The 26,707-nt window shown below is 45.6% G+C and overlaps 2 protein-coding genes across 4 annotated transcripts in view; one reads left to right on the plus strand and one right to left on the minus strand.

Moving 5' to 3' along the window:
• Positions 1 to 2,817: 2,817 nt before the first annotated feature.
• LOC113459396 (uncharacterized) lies at positions 2,818 to 21,936 on the minus strand. Its single transcript, XM_074536207.1, has 4 exons — positions 21,818 to 21,936; positions 16,216 to 21,665; positions 5,440 to 5,841; positions 2,818 to 3,710 (listed from the first exon to the last, which is right to left on the minus strand). The coding sequence occupies exons 1-2, from the start codon at positions 21,934 to 21,936 to the stop codon at positions 20,960 to 20,962; spliced, it is 825 nt and encodes a 274-aa protein (XP_074392308.1). The 3' UTR covers positions 2,818 to 3,710; positions 5,440 to 5,841; positions 16,216 to 20,959.
• Positions 21,549 to 26,707, plus strand: part of IRS2 (insulin receptor substrate 2) — a 28,314-nt gene continuing 23,155 nt past the window's right edge. Inside the window, exon 1 of one of the 3 annotated variants that reach the window (XR_012579144.1) lies at positions 21,549 to 25,532. Coding sequence is in view for 2 of the 3 variants with exons in the window: in XM_074535969.1 (XP_074392070.1) it covers positions 22,037 to 25,532 (3,496 nt within the window). In the remaining variant the exon portion in view is untranslated. The remainder of the gene's footprint in view (positions 25,533 to 26,707) is intronic. The other 2 variants (XM_074535969.1, XM_014267736.3) reach the window with 2 other exon arrangements.

Here is a 26,707-nt window from a genome sequence, read left to right on the forward strand (position 1 = left end):
AAATTGGCTTGGTTAACACAACACAACAATCATGGTTGTATTAGCCATCTACAGACGGTAGTAATTTCAGATACCATACAACCCTTGAAGAGGGTGCATGTCCACAAGCTAATGTCTTAAAATGGTCACTTAAATGTGACCAACACTGGGCAAGAGAGAGCATTCCCAGGTGCAGTTCTCCATCCCCACCTTTACTGCAGGATGACTAAGTCATGAATGAAGCTGTTAATGGCCATGAATTAAAGAAGCACATATCAGTGCTGGTTTATTTTGACAAGCCTAAAATCTTTTGGGTTATTATGGCTGCTTCCCAAAGAGCCTAGCCCATCTTGCAGTACAGTGAGTAAAACTCAAAAGAGGGGAGAAAGCTAGACCAAAATAGATGCTTATGAGCAGGGAATATTACAGCCGCACAAACAAAAGCCATTCTAGCTCCTGAGTCAGAGTCCTGTGTGAGCATGAGTCAAGTCCCTTCATTGTATCCGCACAACCAAAAGAAATTTCTAGCTATGGCACCTTATTGGGGCCCCTAAGCCAAGCCTAAAGTAGGAAAAAGCCCTATGCTTTAAAATTAAATGCCTAACAGAATGAAACCATTTCAAACAGGATTAAACCCAGGTTAACATCTAGAAAACTGTTGCCTGACAAGTATGCTTTAGGGAGGAAAAGTATCACAAAACATTTGTTTGAAAACAGTAACTTTCCTGTATGCAACCTTTTTTTACTTTGCTGCTTTACTTTACTTTGTGCTGCTGGAAAATTCCTGAAGTTCCTGGCTTGTCCCTCAGTAATAGTAGTAATTTCAGACATACTCAGTGCACACGGTGAATTGCATACGTCAAACCTACTCAGTACTCAAATTAACATGATGAGCAGAAAACAAAAAAGAATAGTGTAGGGGGAAAAAAGGGATGGAGGAAATGTAGTAAATTTAGTAGGCATGCACTGACTATATTTTCGGTAAAATATCAGAGACAAGCACTCAGGGGTTTTTTTGTGGCTGTGGGTCACCCAAACCTGAATGAGTTTTTCATATTCTTGTGATTGTCTTTTCCATATGCAAACCCAACATTTCTTAAAACATATGTAAGTGCGTGCTATTTACAAAGTCAGTCCAGTCATAGATGTAAAGAATCCAAATAGATTTTCCCTTAACTCAGTTCAGTGTTATTTTCCAAGCTCCTCTCTTCACACATATAAGAGTCTTGCATTTAGAACAGGCTGCCTGAGGTCACAGACAGGATTTAACAAGTGCAAGCCTGCTTAAGGAGGCCGATTTGAACTGAGTGGATACAGAGCCTTATTTATGACACAATCATAATCTGAATGAAATTGGTTTATGTCTTGTTCATGTTTAAGAGTACTGTGCTACCCTTATGCAATATTTGCATTGGAAAATAAGAAATTTGCATGGGAGTGAATAACTAACATTATTCACAAGACATTACAGGATTTTACAGTGGATCTTTCAGAAGGAAATCAGGATGATACAGTGGCATTGATTTAAAAATAAAATCTGGATGCTATGTGTGAAATTCTGTTGATTTATTTTAGTGAAAAAGACTGTCTCACCATCACTCCAAATTTAAAATGCAAAATCTCTTACCTTTTAAATAATACCTTTTGCTCCAGAGCACTTGCAGCCTATCTATCTGCATCATGGAGTTAATGCAGGCATGTTGAACACGGAGAAGTGACTTAGTCAGAATGAGAAAGCCCTGTTTGGAGCACATAAGGTCATCTCTTGAATAGGAGGATTTTCTGCTAGCAGCTGCCACTGCTGAATCTGACCAGAGACTGGAAGGCATAATGCCAGAAGCTAGGAGATAAAAAGATCTTCAGGCTGGGAAGCACAAAACTGAAATGGAGAGGAGCTGATCAGCTCTTTTTTCTAGTTTTAAAGATATGTCAGGAAGGTGAGTGAGGCAATGACTGATGGGGTTGGCACCTGTGGGTTTGGCTATGGGGGAAAGATACACTAAGGTGAATTTAATTGTCTTTGAAGTCAGCATATTCATTGCAGTGCCTGTCCCTGATATGCACCTTCTTGGTATAGGAAGGCATTTTTCATTTTCAACCTGTCATTAATGGATTCAAAGTAAATGGGAAAATCATGCTTACTCTGTCATAAAAATGTTCACGTGAAAGTTTGCTCTGATAAAAAAATGTAGAGACAAATCCATGTCAGGAAAGATTTGTCAGAATAGTTTTTCCAGAAATCTCTCTCAAGACAGGGGCATCCTGTAGGGGCAACAAAAGGCTTTGCCTGTGTAGCATGCACAAAAACGTGCAAAAGAGCCAAATAAGCTGTACCACTTCTGTGCAGCAATGAGTGGGTTTCATTTTGAGGTGTTACTGGTATAAAAAGGATGCAAGACAAAACACCTTGCTGGCCATTTGTATGGCTACCAAGGCTACTTGTTATACCAACCTCTTTGTCTGTTTAAAGTCGCATGTATATTGTTTTATACCACATTTTATGTCATTCTTAAGACTAGTCTGGTGATGCATAAAGACACAACCAGACAGACTATTGCTCTATCCACACCATGGTTGCTTATCAATTCCTAATGCAATAGTGAGCACATTGAAGAACATATTTAACACCTGATAACATAAAACACATGCAACAGTCATGCAGGGAACACATTGGTTTTGCAGAGGCACACATGGAAGAGGAACACACTCTATTGATTTGGACTTTACTGCTGAAAATATTAAGTACCTTTTTTTTAGCCTTAGAGAAACCAACGTGTGCCAGCTCTCCTGTCATAAGAACATAGCCAAGATAAGGTGCTTTAATTTTGGACTGAGGGGAATTTTCCAAGGTCAGACCCAGCCTAAGAAGACAGGGCAGATCTTGCTAAACTAAACTTATGGTGAAGTATCCAGTCCTTGGCTGTGTTTCCAGTTTGGCATATTATATATATCCAAGTGATTTTAGTGGAAAAATATTGGATTTTTTAGCAGCAAATAACTAGTCTTTGTTATCATTTCTCATGTTACTTCAAAAGTAACATTTCAGCAGTTCTCTCCATGTAGCACAAAGCTTATAAAAGAAACCTAAATTCTGCATGCAACTGAAATTTGCTGTGGACATCTATGTGTCTATGACAAGTCTCTGAAACAGGGAGCAGTATGTCCAGGGTGTTTCATTATCTTTGGTGATGCAATTTGTATTTGGAATAGTCATGTCCACACACATGGGATTGCTATGCCTACATAGCTGTTACAACATTGCTGCTTTGCATTCTTGGGAGATTCCATGGTTTATTGCCTTACTCTTCTGGTTTTTTCCATACTTGCTCACTGCGAATACTCCAGTACAGAAAATACTGGAGTATTTTCTATGATTTTCTCTCATTTCATCACAACTTTGGAAATGAGCTCTGTTTTTAAAGGACTATTGATCATCAGACAAGAAGCACTGAAGACCACTGAGAGGCTCCTGGGGCTACTTGCATACCTTTAGGCGCAGGTGCACAGCTGAAGTTGAAAAGGGAACTGACTGAAGTAATTAATGAAATGGTGAGGCTCAGTAGTGATGACATTTCAAAAGGTTTGGGAATATTAACATTCAAGAGCTTTAAAAGGAGAAATTATCCCACTACTGTAAGAAAGGAACACTTCATAAGGGTTTATCTTGTCTTGGTGAAATATACTCATCCATTTTCATCTGTAGAGTCACCATTCTCATTTGGTAACCATTTCTGCAGACAGAAATACAGAGAAAAAATGGTCAGGTTTATTGTGAATGGGAGTTCTTATTGTATGCAAGAACTAAAATCCTGGTTGGCATATATGAGTTGGCAACACACAAGAATTTACTGATGAGACTAAATATTTGAAATGCGTTGATTTTGTTTAGGTCATTAGGTAATTCTACCATTAATGTGACAGATAAGGTTATTCTCACTTCAGGTTGTACCTCACAGAAGGTGGCATTTTCCTGTGATATAGCAGATGATCACTATGGGAAACTTACTAATACTAGAATGACATGATGAGTAAGTCCAAGAAAGTTACATTTTTGGAAATACTAGATGATTTAATGCTATTTTTTTCATTAAGGGCAAATATAGAAAATAATAATGCTATGATTATTTTTGTCTGTTCAAAGGACTGAGCATACCCACATATCAATGCTTCCCCTGTTTTTGGAGACTTTCAAAGGATGCTTTATTCTCAACGAAGTGGGGAGATTTTAGATTGTGCATTAATAATACTCAAAAGCTGTATGCTTGATTGGAGAAATCTGCCTCATGAAAACCACTTTATCTGTAGAAAGAAACTTTGTAGATTCTTTCACAGCAAAGTAAACAGAAACACTGAGAAAATTTGAGAAGTAAATAAAATAGTGATGGTAAACTCCTCCATCTGATCAGAAAGACTGGAGTCAGTGATACCCCACAATTAAGCTGTGAAATGAGTGCACATTTGTGAACAAAATGCCTGACCTCTTGGGGCAGAAGCAGGGAGATTTTGATATATGAAGTTTTTTAATATATCACACAAGAGGGATTTTATTGAATTCTGTAAAGCCTTTAATATTATCAAGCAAGGTAAGGAAAATAATTTCGGAAAGTATAACTTAGTACATACAGTTAGTATAAGCAGCAGAAAATTTTCTTTGGAACTTCAGAAACACACTACCCCTTTGGGCAGATGAATAAGTTTATAGGGGTCCACCACAATCACATTTTATTTGCTGCCTTGCAATGTGGAATGTGGAAGAACAAACCTGTTCCTGAAAACTGCTACCTCAGTGGATACACAATTAGTGAATGAATTTTATTTCTGAAAGAAGAACATTTTTAGATTTATCTGCTGTCTGTCTTCTGCAAAAGCTGTTTCTAAAGGATCAGGACCATTCTCCTCTACTATCTCTACTCTTATTCATGTTAGACTTAACCTTTTTTTTTCATGTCTCCATAATTTTTTTCACTTTTTTGTGTACAGAGAATCCATAAATATGCTACACTTTGATTTCTTTTCCTTTTAGTGTAGATTGGACAGGTATTCCTCCAGTGTAGGCACATGTGGCTGTAGTTGCTGTAATGTAGCATGTATGAGAAAGATAAAAAGGAACAGGTAGTCATTACCAAAGAAATGGCCTCTGTGCCAAAAAGAATAAAATATAGCTCTTGCCTTAATTGCACAATATCCTTGCCAAAATAGGGAACTGTGTTGGCCTGAAGATTTCTTTTTTTAGTACCCATGGGTCTGTATAAAGTCATCTGTTAAATAGCTATGATTCTGCTGTCACTAAAGATATAAAATAATGAGAATCTCTGTAGTTATTATAATATTTGTGTAGTCAGAGTTGGGTGATTTGTAACAACTCTAAAGCTGAAGGTATAACAAAAAAAGTCAGAATATTTATTCTATCCTCTTTTTTCTGTTGTTATCCTTTTGTTTCTGCTCTTACAATTAACTTACCTTCTACTTGTTAGGCCACACAATGTTGCCCTGTTAGACATGATGTCTCTGATGGAAATGATAGAATAGGAGAGAAGAGTAACCATGATTAAAAGCTGTTCAACAGACTTAATCTAAAAGTTGTTTTACATAAGTGGAACTGAGGTCTTGCACCTTGAGGCACTTCAGTGTTCAACTCCAAAGCTGGTATAGAAAATTAATGGTTTAAAATAATTTTTGTATCTTCAAGATTTTGAGGCTCACTTGCTTCTTTTCCTCATGATTATATAACAAGTTTTTTCTTCTTCTCTTTTTTTTTTTAATCCGCGAGAAAAGAGAAATGCTGCATGGATGTCCAGATGTAGAAGTCTGCTCTGCAATAGAACTGGATCAGGACTAACCACCACGGGTTCCTTTTATTGTCTCTGGGGGGGAAGAATGGAGAAAGAATAAACACTATAAGGCATGATTCATACCATCCTAATGTAGGCATCTAAAATAGGTCAGGTTCATTGAGCTCTAAAATGTCTGTTTTTCTCTATGGACAGAGGCATGGTCACCCTGGGGAATCACTAGCTTAGATGTGGATATCTGTGTTATCAAGTAAGGTGAGATGATTTCCACCCCATGTAACTTTTGTGACCAAGAATAAATATCTATAAAGAAAGAAACATTGCCTCTATAAAAAAGGGCTTCTAATAGAATGACATGTGCTAAACTCTTGTTCCACATTGCCTACAATGACCTAGATCCTATCAAACTTAAAGATTGAAATCTCATCCCAAAGAAAACATGTTATAATACTGCATTATCCTTCATTCTGACTTGTGAAACTGATTTCTCACTCAACTTAAAACACATGCCAAGAAGTACACAGCAATGATCTAATTAAAGATGTGTACACAGAATTCAGAGCTGATTATTATGTGTATTATAATTACTGCATACAGCAGTATATCAGTGTATACACACATATATATATGTATATACATGCTAATAAAACATTTAAAAGACAATTATAGGTAATGGTTGTAATTTCATACATTAATAAATGCACTATATTGGTATGCAAACTAAATAGATCTATGAAAACGTAGGGATAAAGACAACAAGAATATGTCCTTATTCTGAATTTCTGAAAGACTATTTAGCACAATAGAAATCTTGGTGCTGACATAGTTCCATCACTAATTGGGGAAAAGAAAAGCACTCATTGAATATTTCTGTTTTGCATTTAGAAAGAAAAGCAGTTTCTGCATTGCCAAACTATCATGTATTCTGACATTTTCTAAAGCAGATGGTAAAGAACGTCTATTAATTTTTTGAAATTGGCAGGTCCACATAACTTGATTGAAAGATTTTAAAAACAATTTGTACTGCTCTGCATTGGCAAAAAGCTTTGGCATACTGGAGAAGTCCAAGAGGCCTGGAAAAATCGAATGCCATGTTGATATTTCAGCAACATGAACAGGATGACCAGGGTAACTCTAGATGAGTTAACGTGACCTTGGTTCCGTGTGAAAGAATGGAACAGATGATATGGGACTCTGTCCATAAGGAAATATAACATGGTAACATAATTACTGCCAGTCAACAGGACTTTATGCAAAACAGGTTAAGTTAAACAAACTGCATAGCACTTTTATGAGATAAGAATTTTGATTATTTGATTTGTTTAATAAAGGTAACTATGTTGACAAAACAATGCCTTTCAGACTTCTGTTAAGCACTGATACCACATGACACTCTGATTAAATGTTACACCAGAACACAACCAAGACAACATATAATAAATGAGACTAAACCCTAGAACTCAGAATTTCAATGTGTAATTGCTAACTAAAATTTACCAAGTATCACCAGTGTGATGCTACAAAGATTCTTCCATGCCTTAGACAATTATTCAATCAATTTACCTATGGGATGACAAAAAAAAAAAAAAAAAAGAGGGCATAAACTGTAATATTATCTCTAAATTCTGAAAATGGCAAGAGGAGAGAAATTATGAGGACAGATTACAAACAGGAAGTAATTTATACAATGGTAGCTAAGTAAAAATTATATGGGTATAAATATTGCCAATTAAAAACTGTTTTGGGAGGAGAACAGAAATTACACTTGCAGGACTGAGTGTAGTGGATTTAAAAAATGGGTAAGCGATGGTTAATTGCTTAAGTTGATGGTTAATTTTTTAGTGCAAAAGACCACTAAGTTGGTTCATGTGATCCATGGTTTTACACTGGAAGCGGTGAGAAATGGTCTTTTTATGGTTGTTGTAGTCAGAACAAATTAAGCTCTCCATAGAGAAAGACAGAAGCAATGAAAGCTACCACCCTACAGACACATATTGCTCTGTTTTGAACTATAAAACGCAAGCAGTATCCTTGGGATATATTGCAAACGAAGCAGATGAAGAAATAGTTAGCAGGGGTTATGTACATCTGTATAAATAAGGCACAAGAAGAACAGCAGGGAGTTTTTCCTTGTTTTGTTTGGGGAAACCAGACTTTGGCTACATTATTTGTAAATAAAGTTGCACAACTTTGCTAGCCTTTGTGGTGTTTGTGTTTTTGTTTTGGGGTTTGTTTTTTTTTTATTTCAATAAGTACAAAACAAGTCTCAGAGTGAATCAAGAAGCTCGAGGCTGTGATGAAATTTTCAAGATTTTTACTGGGAAACTTATCCTCACCATGTCCTGCCTATTTTCCTGTATTCTGGTCCCCAGGGATTTGCTCAGTAAGAGTTGGAATTCTTTCCTGGTCCCTCCCTGGGGCAGCCATCACTGGCATGGAAGGACAGAGCTGTCTGTGGCACACACACACACACACACACCATCCACAGTTACCCTGCTTCCTACAGCCTCTCTTTTCCAGGAACACCAGAGAAGGACACTGGTTTTCCACTCTCTGTTTTCCTTCCTGGCATATTTTTAAAGGGAAAGATGATAAAGACCCACTCTCTGCAGGTCTCACCTCACTCTTGCAGTTCAGAAAGGAGAGAGCATGTATAAGATAAGTTTGATGGGGATTTGAGGAGCCATATGAGATTGCATGCAGCCAGCCAAGGGACCCTAATATCTCAGTCCTCTCCAGTCTCCAGGGCCAGGGTTTTGGGTGGAAACCATGGAGCAGGAAAAGGGGACATTCAATATTTAAGTTCCATTTCTGTATGGAGTCAAATCTGAAGTTTGAAGAAACTGCTTGGGATTTGGTAATCTGGTAGAGCTCAGTAGGCTGCTGAAGGGAAGCAGACGTGAAGCTGCAGAGAAAAAAAAAGCGGCGAGAGGTGAAGTTGAAAAGAAAAAAAACTGGGGAGATGCATATCTCTTGGTATTAGTCAGTGTCTGTGGATAAGACAGAAATAATGGTTGATAATGTGATGGGGAATCAGACTGGTGCATCAGGCCATGTGAGGGAGCAGCCCTGCAGCACAGGCATACCCCACACACCTCAGGGTGCAAAGTACCACCACTAAACGTGACTCAGTACCTTACAGTCCTGCAGCCTTTTCTCTCTGATCTGACACATAACCTTCCAATACATCAGTTCATGGAATAGAAGAGCCTGAAGCAAAAATAAGTACAAAGTGGGCCAAATGGGGAGAAGTCCGGCAGGAGCAAGGGTACAAATCTCATTGTTAATACATGAGATTCAACAGATTGGGAACTGAGAGGCAAATGGGGGCAGGACTGAGAGTGGTGCTGGGAGAGTGTAGGAGTCAAAAAATCACCTAATCTAATCATTGCTGATATTCATATGGAATGTGAAGATCAATAATGATGAAAAGGGGTAAAATGGATAGGTTATAAATAAAGCACTGCTGAACAACATCCCAGCATCTTCACCATCAAGGATATTGTGGGCTTCTGTCTTTAATCCCTCTTCTAAATAGCCTGTAATTCTACCCTTTCTAAAACAATGACTTAACAGCTGGTGTCTTCCTTCTTTCTCTACCATCATCAACAAACCATCTGTGAGAAGAGAGAGGGAAAAATTGAAATGTCTATATTTTGCTCTCACTGGCCTCCCTTGCTGGCTAAGCATCTGTCCCACAGCTGTCACACAGCACTTAGAGAGCAATGGGTAACCTTAAAGTCCAAATGTCTTCCCGTTTCCTGGTTTTCAGGAAAATCATCTGTGTTGTGCTCTGTAATGCCTAAAATGTTTTCTGAAAATTTCCAATGAATTCCAAAGTGGTCATATTGTATCCAGGCAGGCAAGCAATCAAACATATTTGTCTTGACTTTGGAAAAGAGAAGGGGCAAGTGTTAGCTAGTTCTCTAGAGTTCCTTTACAGCAAATGGAGGAAAGTTATTCTCTAATGGAAATATGTCACACTTTTTTAAATGCATTGTTTTGTGATTGCTGACACCAGAACTGTATACAACTAAACATAAGGGTCTTTCAAATTAAGCTGAATGCTTTTGTTAAGTGAGCAGAGCACACGATGCTGAGTCCATTACGGTTTTATGCTACAGAAGCTCTAAAAATGCCCTAACTGGCAAGAAAATGAAGTGTGGCATGGTGAGAGGGGATGATATCTGTCAGGACATAAACGTCCTGGTATAAAGTTAATGCCTTAATTCTTTGTAAAAATTTGAATTAGTAGTTGCAATTGTAGGAATCAACACCTACATAATGTGGCTACACATTATCTCCTCCATTATTAAAATACACATTAACCAGCCTCACTCAGCTTAATGTTAAACTTCAGAACTACTTGAAGAAAGGATTAATAACCCTCCCTTCATTACTTTGGAGGAACTCTAGAGGCTAAAATGCATTAGTCATTGAACTTTTAGATAGCTGTGGTTAGCTGAGATGAAACCACCTCACCAAACATGCAGGCACAGCCAATCCAGCCAAGTTTACAGCATGTCTTCATTCACCCCATTACTTATGGATATAACCTAATGGCCCCTCAAGGCCTGTACAGGAAGACTTAAATATCATAATTGAGTTTGATCACAAGTTGTTTGTGCTGCAGAGGACATCAGATCTGAAACCTCCATAGCAGGCTTTAAAATTCATGCTACTATAATAAATACAACCTAAATTGTGAATATCTATTCTTAAGTGATTTGTTAAGCCTGCAGAAAAGTATAAAATTTATCCAAAAAAAAAAAAAAACCAACAAAGTAGAATGAGGTTGTTGAGAGAAAATACATCTTGTGGATTGTGATGGTTTTCTTCAGATATAACATCTCTTCTGGAAATGCAGAGTACAGCTGCTGCATTTCTGTAATACATCCTGGTCTACTGTGGTGGTTTAAAACCAGGTGAGAATTAAACTCCAAATAATCTGTTTCCTTTCCCCCTGCCTCTGCTCCAGTGAGAGACGAACAAAGGAAGAGACTATGTGTTGATATAATAATTTATCAAATCCAAACAGCCATGGAATAAGAAATGCATGATAATAGCAACAGCATTAACAACATTAGTGTACAAAGGAGAAAGTGCTTTACACACAGAGGTGTTCACCACCTTGACCCTGTTCTGCATGGCTGCTGAGACAAAGACAAGATGGCAAGCACCCTCCACAGCTGGCATTCCCTGTCCCAGAGCCCAAGACAACGAAAAACAGTGAAGTGGACAAACACCCAAAGAGTTGGATGGTCTGCACTGTGCCACTCACTTCCCGGGCTGCTCGCTCGGTTGCTGTTGGCAGTCTTGAGCTCGGCTCCTCTCCACTCGGCTTGGGATTGGCTGGGCTTGGGCTCAGTTTGGGCTCAGTTTGGGCTCAGCTCAGGCTCAGCCCAAGCTCAACCCAGACTCAGCTCAGGCTCAGCCCAGACTCAAGCTCAGGCTCAGCTCAGGGTCAGCCCAGGCTCAGCCCAGGCTCAGGCTCAGGCTCAGCTCAGGCTCAGCCCAGGCTCAGGCTCAGCCCAGGCTCAGCTCAGGCTCAGCCCAGGCTCAGGCTCAGCTCAGGCTCAGCCCAGGCTCAGGCTCAGCCCAGGCTCAGCTCAGGCTCAGCCCAGGCTCAGGCTCAGGCTCAGCTCAGGCTCAGCTCAGGCTCAGCCCAGGCTCAGCTCAGGCTCAGGCTCATGCTCAGCTCAGGCTCAGCCCAGGCATGGCTCACCTCTGCTGCTCTGTTCCTGTGGCTGCTTCCCACAGCAGCCCCACAGGCTGTGTGCTCTGCTGGGCTCAGCTGTGTTTGCCACCTGGAGTTGCATTCTTCCTGAGGGATGGGAAGGGATGGGCAACAGCGAGAGAGGGACAAAGTCTGCAGGGCTGGTCCTGGTGACTTCCTCAGGGAGAAATGGAACAAAATGGCCCCACTTCCAGAGTGTGTTCCCCTTTTCTTCCCCCCCAAGCCACTGTCTCCAGAGAGGATGCGCAAGGTATAGAATAGCAGCCTAGCTCCACTCCTTTATCAGCACCTGCAAGAAAAACTAGGATATCTATTCAGCACTTAGAAGTTTAAAATGAGGGACAGGAATTAATTTACTGAAACTAATGAATTTGAGATAAAATACTGTCAGTTCTGTGAGGTAATTTTCAAATAGAAGGGAGCCTTGTCAATTGATGTGTCCTCCTCAGTCTTGCTGAAACAATTGAGGGAACAGGAACACAGAAATCCTGAAGCACAGGAAGTTCCACATGAAGATAGGCAAGAACTTCTTTACTGTGCAGGTGACAAAGTACTGGAACAGGCTGCCCAGAGAGATTGTGGAGTCTCCTTTCCAGCAGATATTCATGAGACATCTGGACACAATCTTGAGCAGAATTCTCTAGGGTACCCTGTTTGAATGGGGAGATTGGTGTAGATGACCCCAAGCGATCCCTTCCAATCTTAGTGATTCTGTGAGTCAGTGACTGGTTTGTAAGATTTTCAGGTTCCTCTGAATATTAAAATCCAAGTGGAGGCAATGTTTACAGTAGTGTATCAATTTGATTTGTATGTGCAGTGTGGTTACAAAGTTGAACCTGCACTTGAAAAAAAAAAATTAATTCATTACAGAGAGCCTTCAAAAGTGAGAAATATGAAAACTTGCTATTTTTTTTCAATCTGAAAGTAAAAAAAAAACAAAAAAACCACAAACTAAATCAAAAAGTCATTAAATGGTGTAGTAAGATTACTTCAGCATTACCTGCCTAAAGGAATGGTAATGTAAGGATGTCTCAAAGTGAGAATGTTTTGGGGACCGTGGTTTTTACCTTGTAAATATTTCTTTAAATATAGGCAACAACTGTTGTTTTTAAACTTGACTATCCTGCATGAATAACAAGATCAGTTCCCCATAGGCATTTTTCAGCAAATGTTCAATTAACAACTTTACAGCCAGCTACTGACTTCAAAACTATCTGATCTTTCCACAAGCTATAAATTGTATCTGTTTAACTTATACCAGTGTGATAGTTACATTTTTAGAACACTGGTTGTGTTTATCCATTCCTGAACAAAGCAAAAAATGTCATTTTATTACAAAGAAAGACACCTTCTCAGGAAATAGTTGCAGAGGAGACTTCTGTAAATAAACGCTGGCAAGGGTAACCCAAAGGCCAAACTGCAGTGCAGCCCCGGGATCTCTCACTAGATTCAATTTAGTTGGGACAGAGGTTTTTGTTAGCAAACGAACTCAGAACACTTTGTACCAGAAATGCAAGGTCCTTCCAGCTCACTGGAAGGTACAAGAAAAAGATACCCCCAGGAAGCTTCATTTCTAAGGCATCTTTCAGGTCCTTACACAACGCCAGCTGAAGAAAGGGTTTGCTTTGGCTTGGTCACTGCCAGGTAGTGAACTGAATCTCAGCTCACTGATCCACTACCACACCAGCTGCATTCAGGAGGTGACAGCAGCTCTTGCAATGTCTGCATTTGGAATTATTCATCTTTAAAAAATCTACTTCTGTAACCCTGAAAGTTTTTACAAGTTGGTAAAGAGTCTCTCAAAAAAGAAGTGTGTAGGAATGAAGCGAGGCACCCAGAAGCATTCCCTTATTGTATGATTAAATGCAATGAATGAAATTAAAAACATGTTCATGTGCCATGATTACCTCATTCTCTTCTGTTACATATGCTGTTCCTTTGCTTAATCAGCAGTTGAACTGAAAACACACTCTTCACTTGTATTTCATCTGTGGTCTCACACTTTAGTAATGAACATGTCACATTCACATGAATATTTAAAAAACATTTAGTGACCATTTCATTTTGCATCCATGAGCACTCAGCAGAACAGGCAAGAACTTTTTATTTTTCCTTTCTGTGGAATTTACTTGACAGCAACTTTTTAATCAAGTTATTATTGTTAGACATGTAGATTGCCTCCAACCACGGTAGTGCTTGATACAACAAGTATCTTGGACATGCTGCTCCTCCTTCTTATGCCCCACAATCCATGAGAGAGTCTCTAGCATGGGTGGGGTGTTTGAGCCCTTGTGCCCAAGAACTGGGAGCAGGTTTCATTCAACCTTTTTCATTAGCATATGAAACTGCATGTATTTCTGGTGCCAAGAGTTTTGGACTCATCTTGTTGTGATGCTTAACCTTCCTGAAATTAATAGTTGCACTTAATCTGCATACCTGAAAAAATGTGCTTCCAAAAATATATTTCAAAAAGATCCTCCACCTCTTCCCTCAGGCCATGTGTTGCTTTTGTGCTTCCCCCATGCACATAAGCCCATCAAAATATGGAAGACTGACACTTTTCAGTTCTTTACATGCTGAGTGTGCCTGCAGTGTCCATTTGTTAGGAACTGGGTGAGCTGAAGCTGCTGCTTGTCAGTCAGCCACAGCATTCACGGGACTGCAGAATTGCATTTGCCTGGCAATACTCCTCAAGTCACTGCATATGTACAATATATACATTAAAAAAAACAGAAGGAGGCCCACCATTAATTACCCATCTACACAGTGTCTAACACAATGGAAGCCTGAGGCTCCAGTGAGTTTCCCAGACATTGCCTAAATAATGTAAATAGATGGTAATTTTCCTTGAAAGTAGTCAGCCTACTCTGAGGGCAAGCCTACTCTGAGGGCTTGCCTACTCTGAGGGCAAGCCTTCCTCACCTTATGCACATAAAACTTCCACTGAAGGGGTACACTGAGAAAAGCAGGCAAGATTTTTCTCTGCAGTGTCTCTATTACCCCAGATGTCTCCATATTCCTGGTGGTCTTGTGCATGCACAAATGAGATCAGCAAATGTCCTGCACAAGACAGAATTGCACGAAAAGTGTATCCCAAACACTAAGAGATTATTCATAATCACAGTTTTACACTCTTTATTTTGCACAGTTAAATTAGCAGACAGAAAAAGAAAAGAAAAAATTAAGAGAGAGAGAGAAAGTGAAGATTGTTCTTTTCTCTTTCAACAGTAATAATCCTGGAGCTATTTATAGGTATATGTACATCAGAGAAATCCAACAAAATAGGACTGGAAGTAAACATGAGATCATCCTGAGTCAGGACAACTGTACTTGTGTCATTCCTGAGCAATATTTGCACAGCTTAAAATGCTCTAGTGATAGGGACTCTATAAAAAATCCCTTGACAGTCTACTCCAGAACTGCATTACCCCTGCTGCTAGGAAAATTGTCCTGATGTCAAGATAAATGATGGAGAAAGTTAGGCTACCTTCTGAAGTTTGTTTTTTTGTAAAGTCTAGAGGAAAAAAAGCTACTACCTAAAGCAGATGCAAAGGCCAGATGCAAATAGCCAAATGAATTGTAAGGCAGAGAGGAAAGCTGAATGACTGGAATGATTTTGCTGGGGGAACAGTCTTCAAGAACATTCAGAAAAGAACAGAAAAAATGGCTAGAGTAACCTGCCTTGGGAAAAAAAAGTAAACAAATAGATTTTCAAACAGAATACTACGAGTAAGAAACAGAATTGAAAAAGCAGAAAACAGACAAACAAACAAGCCCTCTTCTGTTCAAGTCCTATGGTGTTCGGGCAAATGAGGCTTTGCAAATTTTCTGCAAACATTGCATCAAAGAAATATTGAATTATATCATCCATTCTCATCTTGGAGAGAAAAATACCCTAAAGGACCATAGATCTTGACTATCCATACAGGTCAGAAAAGTACATTACAAAACCTCTTAAAAAAAAAAGGCAAAAAGGGCTGTATGTTCTCAGAGGCAAGAGGAATATTGACTTCAATTATTGCTTAAAAATATTTGTCTCTGTTTCTTCTCGAACACTTTGTTTTTTCCCCTAGGACAGAACTGGTTATAGTCAATCAGGCACTTTTCTTTAAATAACAATATTTTTTTAAATCAGTGATCAATCCAGTAGGAATGAAAGACAGCATTTCCCCCGGAGGGAGGTGAAAAAAAAAAAAAAAAAAAAAAAACACTAACAAAGAACCGAACGAACAGAAACCAACAAACCATCAACAACAGAAGGTGTTTGGGAGCCCGCACGTTGCTGCTCCGTCAGCGCGCCCGCGGTGCCCCCACGGAGCCGCCAGGGGGGGCGGCCCCAGCGCGGTGCCCTCACCGGGGGCGGCCCTATCGCGGTGCCCTCAAGCAGCGCGGCGGGGGCGCGTACCGAGGCTGCCCCGCGGACCTGCGGCTCCGCCATCGCGGCCCACCGCGCACACACATAAAGGAAAAAAAGAAAAAAAGAACCCCACAAAAAACGCAGACCGAACCCGAACCAAAATAAAACCCGCAACCAACAAAAATAGATGTTCCAGGAAGAAAATCCTGGTGATTGCGAAGTGCTGACGCATATCAGCCCCCAGTGCGTAATTTTCGCACCGGCAGCGGAGGGGCGGGAGCGGGGCCGGAGCTGATCCCCACCCCCCGCACGCCCCCAGCCCTTCCCCAGGCTCGCCCCGGCAGCTTTACCAAAAGCGGCGATTTCCGCGGGAGGCGCCGGACGCGCGCAGCCCCCGCACCGGGCGGCGCTACCGAACCGGCGGAGCCCCACGGCGGGAGGGACCGGGGAGCCCCGCCGGGCCCGGGGACACGCTGCTGCAGCGAGACCGGGACCGAATGGGCCCTTTGAGGGTTCACCTGCCGCAGGAAGATGGACTGACTCCTTGTTCGGAGCCCGGGAACTTCCGCAGGGCTTTCCCCAAACACCACCAGTGTATCCGCCTGCCTGGGGACTCCGGGGTTCTGAATCTGCCCCTTGAGATACAAATTTGAGGAAGAAATGATCCAAATGGAGAAAAATTTCCAAGTCGTAGTAAAAAAAAAAAATTAAAAAATCTGTAAATAAGGCATGCTCCAGATTTTCCTCGGCTTAATCCCCCCCCCATAAGAACGTACAAGGTAGTGACATCAACATTATTTCTGTGCATATTTCAAATAATTAATAAAAATATTATTGCTTCAAGAATTACTGAATATGCACAAAGTTGCATAACTGTAATCCCTATTTATTTAACCTGGAATTCTCTGGAAAACTGTGGGTGCTATATTCACTGAAGCAAGTAACCTTTACTTAAGAAAGAAGTATTTTTAGAGTCTGTGATTTCTGAGTATCTTTCCCTCTTGTATAAAACCACCCATAGTTGTTTACACAGGAGCAGGGGGAAAAAAATTGACAGCCCCTATTTAACGATAAGGGCAACTGTATCATTTAGCATTAGTTCTTGCTATAAAGGAATAAACCCTGCTGTTAGGAGTTAGTAAACTAGTGGTATCAATAGTCTTTTGTAAAACTATCTGGAAAGATGACCTGTCCTTCCTCCCAAATAACACAGACTTCTCAACTGGATAGTAGCACAGTCATGGTACATTAGCACTCAAAGGAGTTGAGAAAGGTTAGAGAGAAACAAGTTCACCGGAGTTCATGTCCTCTTACACTCAGGTTATGAAATGTATAACCAGAATGACACTGTATCAGGAATATGCAAATAAATGTACCAGGGAATAAAATGACTTCACCTGTTTATGTAGAAGTTCAAGGACATCAAAATATAAATCACTCTGTTTTGTTGGAACAGATAACTGTACTCTTGATAGTATAAGAAAATGTTGCTGACGCACGTAATCTTTCTCTGCACCTTTTTCCCATGGCTTCACTACCATCAGCTCTGTGAACCTGGCAACAGGTAAAAGGCAACAGCCAAGCCAAACATCAAACAGATCCCTTTCAACTGTTACTCTTTATCCTGATATTGAAAGATATTTCAAAATTATATTTAGAATAAGAGCAAAGGAAAAACTTATTTTTAAAGGATGTCACAAATTTTGAAATTCAACCTACTCATGCATCCAGTTTTTCAGAAAGCGTCTTCTGAGTAACTGTGAATTTGGGTAGTATGTAAATATAGCTACATATTCATAGGGCCTCGTGCTTCAGTCCTGCTAATGGAGATGGAGGACAGAGGGAAAGGAAACAAACAAAAAACCCCAACTGGACCCTGTATGTGCTGGGCTTGTAGAATCAAACTTCCAGATGTAACTAAAACCAGTTGCATGCCCCTAGAAGTAATAAATTCAATCATTTAACTATTATTCAGACAAACAGCCTTCCCAAGCAAAATTCATCGATGGCTTGAGAAGTTAATTGCTTGAAAAACCATGCTGTTGGCCAGTGTTTAGCATCCATCCATATAGCTCAGTAATGAAAACAAGTTAAAATACACTTATACATAAATGACATTATCACAATTTTTTTATACAGCTAAGGAACCCCAAGTACTTGAAGCATGGAAATGTGCAATCAGTAGGGCTCTGTGCCAACAAAACTGTATTTGCTACATCTAAACTTCATTGCCAAAAGCAAGGTCTATAATTTTCTAGGCATGCCTCTGTCATTTTAGGGTGGACAGAGGTAAAATTTTATGACTGACATAACTGATGGCAAATGCCCCTCACACAGATAGTATATTTTGATAAATCTGACCATCACCCAACACAGTTTATTTTTCTTGGAGGAAGACTGGTATGCTGGCAAAAGCATAGTTTAGCAGGCAGGAAAGATGCTAATATTAGAATTATTTGGTCGGTGTACTTAAACACTAGCAAAGCATTCCCAGTCAAATCTCAAACTGGAAGGTGATGTGGTGAAATAGAGTTGGGGTAGGGTGCATGACAGAAGAAAAGGAATAGGAGGGTAAAACGGGATCATTTTTTCTTTCAGGATAATGAAATTGTTTTACAGAGATGATTTAAGCAAACATCCTCTGGCAAATCTGTTGCATTACTGAAGATTCTGTCACCCCTATGTTGTTCCTGAAGTTGTTGGGTAGAAAAAGGGTGCATGTGTTGTGCTTAACCATCCCAATTCATGGCTCTCTGTATCTCTGAAACCCCACTTATTTCAGAAATTAAAGCAAACATTGCTACACAATGCACAGGAATAGCTAAATCATAAAACATGCCAGCCTGCAGGACCAGTGAATTTTAGCTGAAAAGTGGGATGGACAAGTGGTATTAGTGCATTTATTGTAATTAAATGTCCTGTAATTACTTTGAAATGACTGTGGAAATTTTTCAGAAGTGATATAGTGTTGAAAAACAATTCAGAGGAGTTCAGATAAAACTTTGAATAAGACAGATCATCTATGAAAACTAAGAACATTCATTCCAGAATGTTGGTCATGAAATAATTTACTTTTTAACCTGAATTTTACACATGCCTGGGTCCCACTTCTTGTGTTCAGTACCCCAGTTATGCCCCAAAAAAGCCCCAAACATAACTATGGAAAAATAATGCTTGTTATGAATCAAACTCTGCTAAAAAATGAGCTTCTGAATATATATCTATGCCAATATAGAAGTAAAAACTATAAACTGCAAACTTGGATTCTAGTATATCCTAATGTCTTTGTCACAGAAATTGTTTGCAAACAAAGCTGTGCTGCTATAGCCAGTATATTTAATCTGTTAATCGTCAAGAATAACATATATGACAGTGTTGAGTAGATGAAGTAATATTTATCTTTTTGACATTTCAGACCTAAGAATGCTTGCTTAACGTCACCAATATATTTCATAAATAGGCGGGGAAAATATTTTCAAATTCCCAAGGGGTTTGCAGAAAAAAGATGGAGTTTATAGGCCTAGATCACCCAGTGGCAAGAAACTTTTAGTTAGATAACTAACTCCCTTATGTCTTTGGTAGTGTGGATATAGGAGATAGTTTGGCCCACTGCAGTCATAGCTAGAAAATCAACTATTCCTGAGTTTTCATAAGAAGCTGTCCTCACTGAGATTTCTTACAAAATCATTACATATAATCTAAGTTTACAATTACCAATTCTATGCATTTTTCCTGATACAGAAATCCAGCACATTCCCACGACAGTAGAGATTGTCAGCATCATTTTTTGTGAAGAATCACACAGGTACAGAGAGGTCACAGGTACCTTGCCTAAGGTTACGCTCTTTTCTTGCTTCTGCAGAGAGGTTGGTGCCTCTGATCTCAAATTACTCTCTAACTCCGTTGACTCCCCCTAAATTTAATAAACCCCGGTAAGCACTAGTTAATGTTAATGTTATTATTTTCCCATAAAATGATGGGAGAATTCTTACTTCATAAGATGGTTTACTGCAGCATACTGGTGTTTATAGTGAAGTCTTTCCCAATCACACTCCTCTCACCCCGTTACAGCTGTTAATTTCTAAATGAGTTATTATGACCCAAACCGCGGAGAATTTCGCGCAGGACGAAGTTGAGTTGCAAGCGCGGTCTGTGCGGGCTGCGGGCGGCCCCGCCGCCTTCCCCTCGGGAACACGGGAGAGCTCGGCCACGGCCCCGCACGGCGGCAGCTGGAACCGCCGCATCACTTTCGTCTTTTTTTTCCCTTGCTTGTTTGTTTGTCGTGTTGTTTTTGTGGGTTTTTTTTTCCTCTCGTCTTTACTCGCAAACTTGGCGGTTTCAGCTTCGGCGCAAGTCGACAAATGAAAGCGTGTCCGAAGGCACTCCAGGGAAAGACGGGAAAACACGCATGGGTGTTTGCGTGACCCCAGCCTCACTTTTCTTCCCGGGCATGTGCAAAGGGAGGCTTCCCCAGCCGCTCCCGGGGCGGTGGAGATGCGGCTGCGGTTAGGAACCGGCTGGACGGTGTCAGTACAGCTTCTTCCCTTCATCCCTCGACTTTTACTATCGCTGTCCTTCCCGCACCTCTCTGCGCGCTCGGTGACGCGCCGCGACCGCCCTCATCGGGGGGCGAGAGGCGGCCCGGCATCCCCGCCCCGCAGCCCCCGCCTGGGCCCCTGCGCTCCCCCTTCCTTCCCCCGCTCCGCCTCGCACAGGAACATGCGGGCTGGACAGACCCCCGCCCCTCCTGCCGCCCGCCCCGGCCGGGGCCCCTCCGCCCCCCCGCCGTTCACCTCCCCCCGGTGGAGGGGAGAGAAAGGCGCTCATTGATCCGGGGCGCGGCTCGCCCGGTGACGAGCGCGCGGGTCCCGGTAAACAAGCGCGGCACCTCGCACCCCCCCGTCCTTCCCCGCCCGCGGAGCCCCTGCGAGCCCCGTGAGGGAGCGGGAGCGGCGGCGGGGGGGGAGCAGCAGGCGGGGGGCCCTGGGGCCGCTTTGCCCCCGCCACCGCTTGCTCCGTCATCACCGCGCCGCGATCCCCCAGCGGGGCCGGGATCGTTTCCAGAGGAAACGCGGACGCTGCCCTTATTCTCCATTAAAGCGAAGAGTGCTGTTTAATGAACACCGCCGAAGAGCGGCTGCCCCTGCCCCCGGCCCTCCCTGGGTGGCATTTCCCGCCCCGCGGGGAGCGGGCGCTGCGGGCGGGGCGCGGGGGCGGCCGCGCGCGCGTGGGCGCTGTGACACAGCGCGCGGAGGAGCGCGCGGAGCCGCCGCGCGTGTGCGGGCAGGGCTGACGCACTCGCGCGTGTGTGCGGGGGCGTGCGGGGGGCGCCCAGCGCTCACGCACGGCCGGAAGCTCCGCCCGGCGGGTCCGCAGCACCTGATTTGGCCTCGGCGAGCTCCGCCGGCGCCCCGCCGTGTCCCGAGGGATGGCGGGGGCCTGCACCGGGGCTCGCCGGATGTGCCGAACCTCCCCGCCGTGCCCGCGCCCCCGGCACGTTCCGCGCTGTATGCGCTGAGGGCAGCGGCGACAGCGACGGGGTGCGCTGCGCCCGAGGGTGGCCGGAGGCTGGGGGCGGGACCGCGGAGGGGCGGGAAGGGGGCGGGGGGGCGAGGCTCCCGCCGTCCAACGGTGTCGCGCCGCCTCGCTCCGAGAGCCCGCCCCGCCGTCCCATTGAAGGCCGCGGCCGTCCTTCGCGCTGCCCGGCGGCCAATGCGGGGCGGTGCCGGCGGTGGCGGCGCCCCGCCCCGTCTCGGTGTGTGAGCGCCTCGGTGAGGCGGCGGTCACGTGTTGTTTTGCTCTTTAGTTGGGGCACTCGGTGCGCGATGTGTTACTTACGGCGAAACTCCCGCCGGCGCCGGCAGCACCAGCGGCAGCACCAGCGGTCGGGGAGCCTTAGCGGCGTCGCCGGTACTCGAGCCGGGGAGGACGCCGGGCGGCCGCCAGCAGCACCCGCTGCCTAGAGGTGACAGCGGAGGATCCCGCTGCGGCTCCGACCACTGCGCTCTTCTACGAAGGAATAACTTTATTTTACCTGCTTCCCTCCGTCCTTCCTTTTTTCTTTCTTGCATTTTTTTTTTTTTTTCGCCGCGGCGCTCGGGCTCCGGATCCGCTCAGCGTCGGCGACAGCAGCGAGAGGAGCCGGGCGGCGCTCCCGCCGTGGGGCTGGGGATGGCGAGCCCTGCTGTGCTGGGGCTGCTGCCCCCCCTGAGCTCCCCGCCCGGCCCCAACCTGAACAACAACAACAACAACAACCAGGGCGTCAGGAAGTGCGGGTACCTGCGCAAGCAGAAGCACGGCCACAAGCGCTTCTTCGTGCTGCGCGGCCCCGGCGGCGGCGGGGAGGAGGCGGGGGGCGCCCGGCTGGAGTACTACGAGAGCGAGAAGAAATGGAGGAACAAGTCTGGGGCGCCCAAGCGGGTGATCGCCCTGGACTCCTGCCTCAACATCAACAAGCGGGCGGACGCCAAGCACAAGTACCTCATCGCCCTCTACACCAAGGACGAGTACTTCGCTGTCGCGGCCGAGAACGAGCAGGAGCAGGAGGGCTGGTACAGGGCTCTCACCGACCTGCTCAACGAGGGCAAGGCGGCCTGCCAGGGGTCCCCCTACCGCCACCTCGCCTCCCCCTTCTCCGCCTCCTGCGGCGCGGCCGCCGCCTCCCTGGCCGCGGCCGGCGAAGACCTTAACTACGGGCTGATCGCGCCGGCCACCGCTGCCTACCGAGAGGTCTGGCAGGTGACGCTGAAGCCCAAGGGCTTGGGTCAGAGTAAAAACCTCACCGGCGTCCACCGGCTCTGCCTCTCGGCCCGCACCATTGGGTTCGTGCGCCTCAATTGCGAGCTGCCCTCGGTCACGCTGCAGCTGATGAACATCCGCCGCTGCGGCCACTCCGACAGCTTCTTCTTCATCGAGGTGGGGCGCTCGGCCGCCACCGGCCCCGGCGAGCTCTGGATGCAAGCGGACGACTCGGTGGTGGCCCAGAACATCCACGAGACCATCCTGGAGGCCATGAAGGCGCTGAAGGAGCTGTCCGAGTTCCGGCCCCGCAGCAAGAGCCAGTCCTCCTCCTCATCTTCCTCCGGGGGGGCCGGCGGGCCCGGCGGCAGCGGCGTCTCCGCCACCCATCCCATCACCGTGCCCGGTCGCCGGCACCACCACCTGGTCAACCTGCCTCCCAGCCAGACCGGCCTCCTCCGCCGTTCCCGCACCGACAGCCTCGCCGCCGGCGCCAGCACCAAGTGCACGCCGTGCCGGGTGAGAACGGCCAGCGAGGGTGACGGCTGCCGGGTGGGCTCCACGGCCGGCAGCCCCATGAGCCCGGGCCCTGTGAGGACCCCCTTGAGCCGCTCGCACACGCTCAGCGGCGGCGGAGGGCGGCAGGCGGGGAAGCTGCTCCCGGTGCTGGCCGGCGGTGGCGGCGGCGGGCTGCAGAGCAGCCGTTCCATGTCCATGCCCGCCTCCCACTCACCCCCCTCCGCCACCAGCCCCATCAGCCTCTCCTCCAGTAGCGGCCTCGGCTCCGAGCCTGCCCACCCGCATCACACTCAGCGCCCGTCCAGCGGCAGCGCCTCCGTGTCCGGCTCCCCCAGCGACGCCGGCTTCATGTCCTTCGACGAGTACGGCTCCAGCCCAGGCGGCGACCTCCGGCCCTTCTCCTCCTCCTCCACTGCCAGCAACCGCAGCAACACCCCTGAGTCGGTGGCCGAGACCCCCCCAGTGCGGGACCCGGGGGGCGGCACCGACCTCTACGGCTACATGGCGATGGAGCGGCCCCCGAGTGGCCGTCTCTGCTACCGGCCCTGCCCCGACGCTGCCAGCGACAGGTGCCATCGGAAGCGGACCTACTCCCTGACCACGCCATGCCGGCAGCGACCCGCCGCGCCGCAGGTTTCCTCCGCCTCCCTCGACGAGTACACGCTGATGCGCGCCACCTTCGCCGGCAGCGCCGGCCGCCTCTTCTCCTCCTGCCAAGCCGGGGCTTCCCCCAAAGTGACCTACACCCCCTACCCGGAGGACTACGGGGACATCGAGATCGGTTCTCACCGCAGCTCCGGCAGCAGCAGCACCAATCTGGGCCCGCCGGCAGTGGGGGGAGGAGGGGGAGATGATGACGGCTACATGCCCATGACCCCCGGTGTGGCCGCCGCTTTAGGGCAGGGAAGCCGGGGCAGCGATGATTACATGCCCATGAGCCCCACCAGCGTGTCTGCCCCCAAGCAGATCCTGCAGCCCCGGGCAGGGGTGGGTAGCGGGTCCCCGGGGAACGGGAGCAGCTGCAAGACCAGCTCGCCTGGGGAGAGCTCCCCTGACGATAGCGGGTACATGCGGATGTGGTACGGCTCCAAGTTGTCCATGGAGAGCTCAGACGGAAGGCTGAGTAACGGCGACTATATCAATATGTCCCCTCGGGACCCCCAGAATGGGCCCCAAGCTCCCTCCCTCACCCCCCCGGACTTCTTTTTTGCCCCTTCAGGGCATGGGTCCAGTGAGCCCCCAAAGCCCAGCTGCTATTCATACAGCTCCTTACCCCGCTCCTACAAGAGCCAGGGCTTGGCAAAGGACAGCGACCAGTACGTGTTCATGAACTCCCCGGGGAGGATGATCCCGGAGGAGGCGGTGTGTGGAGCAGGCACCTTCGCCCCCTCCAGCCACACGGTGCCTTCGCCCCTGCGGCACAGCCGGACCGAGAGCTTCCTTAGCCAGCGGTGCCAGCGGGCGGCCCGGCCCAGCCGCCTCTCCTTGGAGACCTTGCGGACCGTGCTGCCCAGCATGAACGAGCACCCTCTGCCGCCGGAGCCCAAGAGCCCCGGTGAATACATCAACATTGACTTCGGGGATGCTGCCGTCTATTCTCCCCCTTCGCTGCCTGCTGACAGCCCAGCCTCCTCCCTGGGCTCAGGCACGGGGCAGAGGCGCTCCCCTCTCTCTGACTACATGAACATTGACTTCGGGTCACAGTCACCCTCCCAGTCGGGCACGGTCTCTGTGGGCTCCTTGGAAGCTCTCTCTCCGGGTTCTTCCTCCAGCACCAGCCAGCCCAGTGGGCGCTACCTGAAGGCGGCTGTGGGGATGGCTTGTTCGTCCAGCCCATCGGATGGTGGTGACTACACTGAGATGACCTTTGGCATGGCCACTACCCCACCTCAACCCATTGTTCAGAAACCAGAAAGTGCCCGGGTCACCAGCCCCACGTCTGGTGTGAAGAGGCTCACTCTCTCTGGGGTGGAGGCTTTCATTCTCTCCAGCCCTCCCCCAGACCCGAATCGGGGGGCCAAAGTAATCCGGGCAGACCCCCAGGGGCGGAGGAGGCACAGCTCAGAAACTTTCTCCTCCACCACCACTGTGACCCCAGTGTCCCCCTCCTTCGCACACAACCCCAAACGACACAACTCAGCCTCGGTGGAGAACGTGTCCCTCAGGAAAAGCGAAGGCCTGGAGGAGGAGCAGGGTAGCAGTCCCATGTGCCGGGAGACCTCGGCTGGCTTCCAGAATGGCCTCAACTACATCGCCATTGATGTTGTCGATGGGTCCTTGGCAAACTGTGACAAATCCAGATTGAAAGCTAGGCACCTCCTGAATGGGGGCATCAGTGGAGTAGAGATGAGCACCTATGCCAGCATAGACTTTCTGTCTCACAACCTGAAAGAAGCCAGTGCTGTGAAAGGTGAGTAGCTACATTTGACAGTGCCTGCTGTGCATGTTTGTGCTTTGTGTTTACCATCACAAGGTTGAGTGCTGTTGTGTAGAGCACTATCCCTCTTCACATCCTTAGAAATCACTTTTATCCCTTTTTACATGTCCTGCAATAAGCAGTCTTGGAGGAACTTTGTGGCTCTTTCTATGAGGAAAAAGGTTTAATTTTGGAATATTTATTCATGTTTCAGTACTACTGTGCCGTTATTATGTGTTTATACTTCTGGGTACCCCATGAGAAGCTGCTGTGTACACAGTTTCTATGTTTGGGCTGCATTCAGAGTTTTCTTAAGATTTTTGGAAAGTGTTTGGACAATGTGACCTAAATAGTTTATGTTAATGCAACTTCTAAATACTATTTAAAAATGTAAAATGATTAAAACCAGCATTGTTTGATAGAGGACATCAGATTACAGAAACAGTCCTTGGCTCTCTAGCTGAGAAGGTCTGGAATATCAAATTGAGAAGGATAAATTTAATATCATGGTTTAGAAATACCTTATCTCTTGCAAAAGTTTGACAGTAAATCATAGTGAGAATGGAATGTGAATTTTAAAAATGGTAATTCTTTCCAGAAGTCACTATATGCTTGAGCTGTTGTATGCTGTATTGCATATTTCATTTAAGGGCCCAACCTTTGTTGTGTGTGTAACAATGTTCCAGTTGAGAGCTCATGGATTGCAAATGTTGGGTGTCAAACTGAAGAAATATGAAACTTAGGGTGAGAGGGAATTTTCATTTTCAGTATGTAGCTATTCCTTTAATTAGGTGCTGGTTATGCTGAGAAAAAAAAAGAAAGAAACAAATACCCTTCCTTCTTCCCTGAAATAGAACTCCACCCTCTCTCATTGAGTTTGTAGGAACTGGGGGCTGGTTGAGGAGGGCACAGAGCAGCCGGTCTGTCGAGGAAGAGAAATTAATAATGAGATACTTGTAAGGATTCTCTTGGCTCTTGGATTTATGCAAGACATGGTGCTCAAACCCTCATGCATAGATAGCTGTAATATTGTTTATGGGTAGAGCTGGGGGAAATGACAGGCCACGCAGTAGCTGCTTGGAGGAGAGCAGGTATTGCTTCTCTGTTCACAGTGCTGATAGAGGCATCCATAACGAGTGAGCAGCAAAAGCTTGTAAGAGCCGCTTGCA

Source organism: Zonotrichia albicollis, chromosome 2 (assembly GCF_047830755.1).
Source record: "Zonotrichia albicollis isolate bZonAlb1 chromosome 2, bZonAlb1.hap1, whole genome shotgun sequence".
In the NCBI taxonomy this organism is placed as follows: domain Eukaryota; kingdom Metazoa; phylum Chordata; class Aves; order Passeriformes; family Passerellidae; genus Zonotrichia; species Zonotrichia albicollis.